Here is a 9,109-nt window from a genome sequence, read left to right on the forward strand (position 1 = left end):
GTAAAAAGATCTTGCAGCCAGATTTGGGGCGTTCAATCGACAATATTGTAGCTGCTACATTTGTCTTACCTACAAACACAAAAGCATGGCGTAGAATGGAGCATAGGGTAATGTCTGCAGCCTCTCAGACTAAAAAGTACACTGAAAGTCATCACCAGGCATGGCCCGGTTGCACCATTTAAATAGGAGTGAGTCAATTAAAGATTGCCAACACCTGAAACTAATGCTTGTTATAGAGTTTGCCATTGGCTGACATTAAAAATGGCCCCCTGGGCTCATGCACGCATCGGCGTCCTGCCCCACGATCCGACGCAAATGCATCATCACGTCAACACTGTGGGATGATGTTCATGTGTCCAACAGCATGTACCACTGCCAGCCCAAAGGACAAGCCAAGAAGGTGAGGGGGCGAGCACCAGAAAACAGCACCTGCCCTCCATCCAACCACCATAAATGCCGCAAGAGGGAAGGGCACAAAAATGCCCCACTCCCACCGAGCAGCATGTGCGTGCCGGGCAGCCTTTGCAGGCCAACTCCCATCCACCCAAAAGTTTTGGGACATCACGCCATCTAGAGGTTGAAAAACAGGTGACATCTAGGAAAAACAAACCCAAGGACAAACCAAACAACACAATACATGAGGCATAATAGATCTTAAGAGATGGAAATCAAAACATCACAGGGCCTAATAGATGCAAATAGTCATCAGAAAGGTGAATATAACTATAATTAATATAATATTCTCGAATATCTACAGCTGACAGGTAACATATTCAATCCCCCCCTCCATAAAAAGAAAAAAAAAAATTATATATATATATATATATATATATATATTTATTTATATATACACACTATACATTGGCAAGACTGAGCAAAGAGATATGTATTCATATTTCCAGCCCCCCCTGAGACAAAGCTTTCTAAGAAGGGCTTAAAACTCGCTACCTCATTCAACCCTTGGGGTGAGGTAGCTTTAAATCTATAAATCCATTTAAGTTCCATTTGGAGGAGTATTTTATTCCAATCTCCCTACTACAATTAGGGTGTATATGATCCAATATCAGAAATTAAATTTTTGGGCCCATTACATTCTATCAAACAGTAATTCTGTGTCACATTTTTTCATGCCTTCAATGTGCCTGTAGGCACATTTCCAAAATTCTAGCTTGGTCTTGCCAATGTAATAGTAACCACATTCACAATAAAAAAGATAAATCACACCAAATGTCTTACAATTAGCATAATGTCTCAGAAAAAACATTTGACCATTACGTAGTTTGATCTTTTTATTGGTCCACATGTATTTGCAATATTTGCAAGATCCACAGATAAAGGTACCCCTATATTTACAAATGTCACCTCATGTCTCCCCCTTAAATTCACTGTGTACAATACGATCATGAATAGAGGTTGCTCTATTATATGTGAACAATGGGTTATCTGGGACAACATTGCCCACAATGGGGTCCATAGTTAACATGTGCTAATATTTTTGAACAATCTTTCTAACCTTTTTGTGTAGGTTTGAATATCTAGTAATGATTCTTATGGAATTAAGCTTATCTTTGTTTTTTTTGTTACAGAACAATTGATTCTTCGTTTTTGAAAGGGCTGATTTATAGGCCTTCTTTAGAGAAGTTCATGAATATCCTCTCTCTAACAGTCTTGTTTGTAATTTTTTAGCTTCAATGAAAAAGGATGTATCATCTGAGCAGTTATGTTTGACTCTCAAGTACTGACTATAGGGAATAGAGTTAAGCAAAGTTGTGGATGAAAGCTAGAAGCATGGAGGATGGCATTGCCCGCCACTGGTTTGTGGTACAAATTGCTGCCCAGAGCACCATTTTCTTCCCTAAGTATCTCTACATCCTGGAAAGTAACCATATATCTGTTCAATTGCATTGTGAATGTCAGATTGAAGTCATTATGATTCATCCTATCAATACATTTAATGAGCAATTTCGGAGAGCCCTCCCATATGATGATTATGTCATCAATGTATCGATACCATAATGATATATGGTCAGTGTATATCGACGAGGTCTCATCGTTCATAAACGTTCGTTCTCACTCCCCCAGGTACAGATTGGCGTAGGATGGGGCACAACAGGTCCCCATCGCTACGTCCTGTACCTAGAGGTATGTTGGCAAGGGTATGTTTGACAGCTGCAAGGCCTTTTTCATGAGGGATGGAGCTATATAAAGCTTCAACATCCACTGTGACTAACAGAGATTTGAAGGAGATGTATAGTGTCCCGGATATAGGAGGGTAGACTTGTCATGTGGGGTCAAAGGTGTTCATCAACCAGTCTGCTGCCAATTTCAGTCAGAGCTCCTCTCCCTGATATAATTGGTCTCCCAGGTCGGTCAATGTCATTTTTATGGATTTTGGGCAAAGCATAAAACGTTGGAATAATGGGAAAGATTGTTCTGATAAACTCCCAAGTAGATTTGGAAATTATTCCAATAAGGTAAGCTGTATCAATTAGCTCATAATATTTTTTATTGAATTTCTCAACAAGAGATGCCCTAATTGGGTGATACCAATTTAAGTTAAGAATTTTCTCACACATCTTTATATATTGTGTATTATTCATGAGGACAATGTTGCCTCACTTGTCCGCTGGCTTGATTGTTATTGGCATATTCGTAGATAGTTTTATTAGAGCCTGTCTCTCCTGTACATTTAGATTGTTGTTAATAGAAGGTTTGATATTTAGTGCATTGATTTCTTTACTTATTAGTTTAAGAAAAGCTGTACATTTGGATTAGAGCTAGGTGGAAGGAATTTATCAGATTTGTTTTTAAGAATGGAATTGTTCTTTTTACTTTGTTGTAGAGGAATTTTCTAAATATTGTAGTAATTGAGTGATATCCACACAATCAATCAGATTGGTCGGATCACTCTCCTCAAGCAAAGATATCAGTTGGTCAACCATCCTGACATCTTGTGATGTTATTTGATTGTTAGCATTTCATTTGTCATACAAACATTTAAGCAAAGGTTAAGGGCAAAAAGTTGTAAATCCTTTTCAAGTTCACATTTGTCCAGATCTTTATTAGGGCAGAAGTTTAAGCCTTTGCCCAAAATCCTTAGTTCATCCTCAGTAAGTGTGATGACAGATTGATGATATTAAACTCATTGTTAGTATTACTGGTAGTAGTTTCCTTACATTTTGCTCCATTAGTGGAACTAGAGTAACTTATTGTGTGTATTTCTAGATTTTCAGGTATTTGAAAGCACAAGGTCATGTGAGAAACATGGCTCAGTTAAAGGAAAATAGTATTAGCCATTATATAACTGCCTTATAGTTGTACTGTAATGATGGTAGAGGAAAAACAAGTGTGTAATTAGCATTGTCAAAATAAATAATTAACAAAAAGTTAAATTGAAAATGAGCTGGTTAAAAAATGGACAAAATGCAGCTGGTTTTTGTTTTTCAAAATAGAATAAAATCCAGGTATTGTGTAAAGTTTATTTATGCATTTATTATAGGTATTTATATAGCGCGGTCGATTTACACAGTGCTTTACATATATATTATACATCCACATCAGTCCCTGCCCTCAAGGAGTGTACAATCTAAGGTCCCTAATTCACATTCATACTAGAGCCAATTTAGACAGGAGCCAATTAACCTACCAGCATGTTTTTGGAGTGTGGGAGGAAACCGGAGTACCCGTGGGAGAAACCCACGTAGGCACAGAGAGAATATGCAAGCTCCAGACAGGTAGTGCTGTGGGTGGGATTCAAACCAATGACTCTAGTGCTGCCAGGCGGAAGTGCTAACAACTTAGATCTAGAGCTGTCATGTATCCACCCAAGAGCCGCATACAGATGTATCCAGCGGCAAAAGATCAAAGTGACGCCATCTTTCTTTTCCACAGATAGTGAGTGAGTAGTAGAGCCAGCAATGTTATGAGAACAGCAAAGCAGATCTGTAATACTTTGCCCTCAACATTTTCCTTTTTCTGGAAGCGTTTGGTGAAACCCACCTGGAGAGGGGGAAAAAAAATAGATCACATTGAAATATCATTAGCAAGCAGAAACCTTGTGATATAGACTAGGCTGATTGCAAATGTTTGGGCAGAGCACCTCTGGATACAGGTGGGCAAGGGTGTCAGCGGGAGGAAGAATTCATCCTCCACACTGGTGGTCAGTGGGGATGGGGGGCTAGAATTACCCCCAAGCATTGTATTTCAACCCAACCACCCTCCACACCATGATTAGTCCTCATTTTCAGCATAGCATTAGACCCCTTCCCTAGCATTGACCCCCACAAGTATTACTTCAGTATTAGTGTTCAATGGACCCTTACATGTATTCCTTCTCTGTGCCCCATGCAGCTACCTTTCTAGTGGTCAGTGGGGATGGGGGGCTAGAATTAACCCCAAGCATTGTATTCCAACCCAACCACCCTCCACACCATGATTAGTCCTCATTTTCAGCATAGCATTAGACCCAGGGGCGGACTGAAAACTCATGGGGCCCCCGGGCAATAGGGGATCATGGGGCCCCTGAGTCCTTGCCCAAACTCAAAAAAGCCTATGAAAAAGGTACCAGGGGCATCTCATGGGGCCCCCTACTGACCCCAGGCCCTCGGGCATTGCCCGAGTTTCCAAATGGTCAGTCCACCCCTGATTAGACCCTTTCCCTAGCATTGACCCCCACAAGTATTACTTCAGCATTAGTGTTCAATGGACCCTTACCTGTATTCCTTCTCTGTGCCCCATGCAGCTACCTTTCTAGCTGACATCAGTGCTAGTAACTGTAAAGATCCCTTGAGGCAGGAGATCACCACCAGCATAGATCAAGTACTGGGTGCTAGATCAAGCGTTCCAGCACCAGGTATGTCCTAAACCCACGAGACCCTGAGATTTTGCTGCAAAAAAAGGACAGTCCCATGGGATCTCGGACATTGGTAGGTGTGCCTTATTTTGACCCTGTACACTTAACCCTCCACTAATGTAACCCTTGACGCTTAAAATTCCCTTACTCTACCACTATGTATAAAAAGATTGCTGAATGAATGTGACACACATCCACACAACTCCAACAAAACTTGGCGTATTCTATGTAATATAAATATCTCATATGGTTGCAAGTGCCATCTGGTGGCCATAATGGTTTTTTTTCTTGACGGAGGTATTTATAAACAAATACCCCATTATGGCCACTAGATGGAATTTTTGATTTTGTGTGATAATTACATTACACAAACCATGTCAAGTTTCAGTGGAGTTGTGTGGATGTTCTTCACATTCATTCAGCTAATTTTTTATACATAGACACATTAAACACTAAGGCTCCATGTACATGGGACACATCTGAATGATGGAAACTGACTGCTGGAAAAAGTAGATTAAAAACGTCTGTTTAGCAGCGTTTGCATATCGCGTTTATGCACGTTTGCATTTAGAAGCTTTTTTTAAGATAACCTCAGGAGACCTTCCAAAATGCCCAGAAAGCACTGAAAAACAGTAAAAAATTAACTACTTCAGACATTTTGAGAGAAATAGAGAGAGCAGAAGCAGAGAGAGCAGTATTTGTTGAGCTTAGCTGTCTTTTTTTTTGTGGTGTTTGGATGTGTTCCAGCTCATTTCTGTGCAGAAATTATTGCAACAGTGTCTAACATATTTTTTTTATGCAAAACCTCAAAGTATGGTGTACCAGGTCTATTTGAGTACTGGGAAAACTCTTTATGTGCATTTTTCATGATGAAAAAAGGCTCTGGACAGCATCTGGAAATACAAGAGTTAAAAAAAATTTTCAAACGCAAACGCCTATAAACGCAGTTAGCTGCGTTTACAAGAGTTTAAAAGCGTTTACAAGCATTTTGCGTTTGAAACACTGATAAAATCTACTGCTGAACGCAAGTTTTCTGTGTTCAAAAAAACAACTGTAAACTCAACTGCCTGTAAACGACTGTAAATGATGAAGTGTACATGGACACATAGGAAAACATTAGGGGGAGTTCAGGGGCTGCTGAAAAAACCGCTGAACGGCTCCTAAACGTGAGTTTATCAGTTGCAGTGTACATGAGCCCTAATTGAAAAAAATTTAGGGGTCTGTTTATCAATGTTTAAAGCAAGATTCACTTATTTTGCATATAAACATTCAGATAAGAAAAGTGGGTTAATGTGTGAAATTGGTGTGAATCCTGGGTGAAAACATTGATAAATAGATGCTAAAGCAATTAAAAAATGATTTCATCCCCATTTCATCCTTTGTTGCATCCAATGTTTACTGCTCCTTCCAGGGGCAGACTGACAACTCATGGGGCCCCCGGGCAATAGGGGATCATGGGGCCCCTGTGTCCATGCCCAAACTCAAAAAAGCCTATGAAAAAGGTACCAGGGGCATCTCATGGGGCCCCCTACTGACCCCAGGCCCTCGGGCAGTGCCTGAGTTTTCAAATGGTCAGTCCGCCCCTGGCTCCTTCCCATCTACATACATTCACTCCAGCAATGGCTACATATCATTTCTCAGGGAGGAATTCTTGATTATGACAACAGCAGACCAAGCCTGCATTATGTGTGTTCAAAGGGTCACTTGTAGTCTCCATCAGAGGCCTTTGTGAGAGGGTGACAGCAAATGAGCACAAATAAAAGTACTTAAACAACGGCCTTTGAGGCAAGACCACCAGCATACCTCCCAAATTTCTGGGATGAGTAACCCATTTTTTGCTTGTTGGATGCAGGCAAAGCTCTGCTGTGCCCCCAATTACTCATACAATGCAGAATTATTACACTACAATTTTTTTTTTTTTATAAAGATCTGATCAAAAAGAGGGACCACTGAGGAGTAAAGAGGACTTTGGATTTCAACTAAAACAGTAGTCAGCAGCACAAGTGACACACAAATGTAAGTACCATCCCTTGTGCTGATTTTTGTGTGCAAATACATTTAAAGGAAACTTATGAGAAAAAGAGTTGCTTCCATCTAAAAATGCTTGTGCCTTGGCTATCAGGCTGGTTTTAGTAGTTAGCATATCACTGACCTTGAAAAAGTATGCAGCCAGTAAAGAAGGATAAGCTTAAATATTTTCAGAAGGGAGACAACAATAGCAGTAATCATATTTCTCTTTACATGACAGGTTCTCTTTAACTCAGTCCAGCTAATACTCACCCATCCATCTTTTGCTTTAATTACAGGGCAAATATTTTCCTCCATGTAGTGGCCAACTCTTTCAGCCAAGGGTTCCAGAACCTTCTCCATCCCATTCTCTTGACAGTGGATGGCCATTTGGCCAGCTAGAACATAGATAGATAGGACAGTGCTCCACGGTATGTCAAGTGGATATCCTGTCTGTCTCGTTTGCCTGTCCCAGAATTCTCTCATGTTGTCATCTATGGTCTGAATAAGAAGGTCACAGGCTGTGTCTTCTGTAACACCTCTAAAAACTCGAGGCCAACGCTTGAAAAATATGGGAAACTTTTCCATAAGCTCATCACCTGCAAAACGTAATGCACAGGCCGCTGGAGAAGGTGCCGGTGTTGTGGTTCTCCCTGTCACATAGTGGATATAATCATGGGATAGCTCATAGGCCTCTCTTACTACAGGATCTGTGTGCTTAGCTTCAGCCATGTGTCTTGCAGTTAAAGTATATTTATAGTCCTTCAAAGTTAGGACACAGACATGAGCTACTAAAAATAACAGAGGCACTGAGAGAGCCTGGCCTTCTGTATAGAAAGTAGGCATGTCAAACTGGGTTTTCTGAGCCTCATGTGAACCTATCGCTCCTTCTTTGTAGCCCATGGCGCCCATTGAGATAGTTGAGTTCCACTACATGTTCTTCAATGCTATAACCTATATACAATATGCATATCAGTCGCAGATGGGAGGCAGTTTTCTGCATGAGTGTGTTTTATGCTGAAGTGTGAAGCAGCAGTTGAACACAGCAGTTTAACTAAAGCAGGACAACTCAAGCAGCAGGAAGATACAACAAAGAACTCTACTGCACGCTGGATGGACTGCAAACAAACACCCTGGGAAACATCTCCTACAAGTCTGATTCCCACTCTATGTACCATTTATAATGCCACCTCTACTCCTCCTTTTCATATTACTATCCTGTGTTCCCAAAATCTCCTCTCTTTACCCCAAAGCTTATATATCTTACCCTCATTGCTACCATCTCCCTACTACTGCTCTCATCTCCTCCTGCTGATGATACTTTACTCACCTGCTGACCCAAACACCAGGACAGATAGGCATATGCACTCATATGCATTCTTGCTCCCACTTTACTTTCCTCACCCTCCTTCTCCTAACCTTTGGGGATTTCGCCCTGAACCCTGGTCCTCCACTATCTCACCCCCACACCAGGCACCCTCCTTCCTCCAGGAATAGCCGCAATCCATTCAATTTAATCTCTATCCCCGTGCTCCTAAAAACCACCCTCCCTTTCTCATGTGCACTCTGGAATGCATGCTCTGTCTGTAATAAGCTCACCTCTGTCCATTACCTTTTTGTCTTCCTCTCCCTTAATCTACTAGCAATTACAGAAATCTGGCTTCAAGCAGCAGATTCTGCTTCTCCCACAGCACTTTCCTACGGAGGCCTTCTCTAGACCCACTCACCCAGGCCCAGTGGTGGAGTTGATTTGCTTCTATCCCCACTGAGCACCTTTCAAGTCCTCCCTAACCTTCCATCTCTATCCTCTTCTTTTGAGACTCACTGCATTTGGCTGTTTTCTCCCATTTCTCTGAGGATTGCAGTGATCTATCAGCTTCCTGGACCGGTGTCTCGCTTTCTTGAGGACTCCTCTGCCTGGCTAATAACTGTGGGGGATGGACTGGTAGGAATAGAAGATTCCATTATTAGCTGAAGGCAGGATAGGCTTCCCTGAAGAGATCGGTTTTCAGAGATTGCCTTAAAGTGAGCAGAGTAGGCAATAGTCTGATACATTTGGGTAGAGAGTTCCAGAGGATGGGGGAAGCTATGGTGAAGTCCTGGTGATGAGCATGGGAGAAGGAGACAAGGGAGCTAGAGAGCAGGAGGTTGTGCGAGGAGCATAGGGTATGGTTTGGGTGATATTTGGAGACAAGATTGGTGATGTAATTTGGGGCAGAGTTATAAATGGCTTTATATGTTATTGTTAAT

General features: G+C 41.4%; 1 protein-coding gene across 1 annotated transcript; it reads right to left on the minus strand.

Annotated features, from left to right (window-relative positions):
- Window positions 1–3,465: 3,465 nt before the first annotated feature.
- LOC149463626 (bcl-2-related ovarian killer protein homolog A-like) lies at window positions 3,466–7,623 on the minus strand. Its single transcript, XM_089675377.1, has 2 exons — window positions 7,133–7,623; window positions 3,466–3,999 (listed from the first exon to the last, which is right to left on the minus strand). The coding sequence occupies exons 1-2, from the start codon at window positions 7,589–7,591 to the stop codon at window positions 3,862–3,864; spliced, it is 597 nt and encodes a 198-aa protein (XP_089531503.1). The 5' UTR covers window positions 7,592–7,623; the 3' UTR covers window positions 3,466–3,861.
- Window positions 7,624–9,109: the final 1,486 nt, after the last annotated feature.

This window comes from Staurois parvus, unplaced genomic scaffold, assembly GCF_062004578.1.
Source record: "Staurois parvus isolate SC_StPar_1 unplaced genomic scaffold, SC_StPar_1.0 ptg000154l, whole genome shotgun sequence".
NCBI classification, from domain to species: Eukaryota; Metazoa; Chordata; class Amphibia; order Anura; family Ranidae; genus Staurois; species Staurois parvus.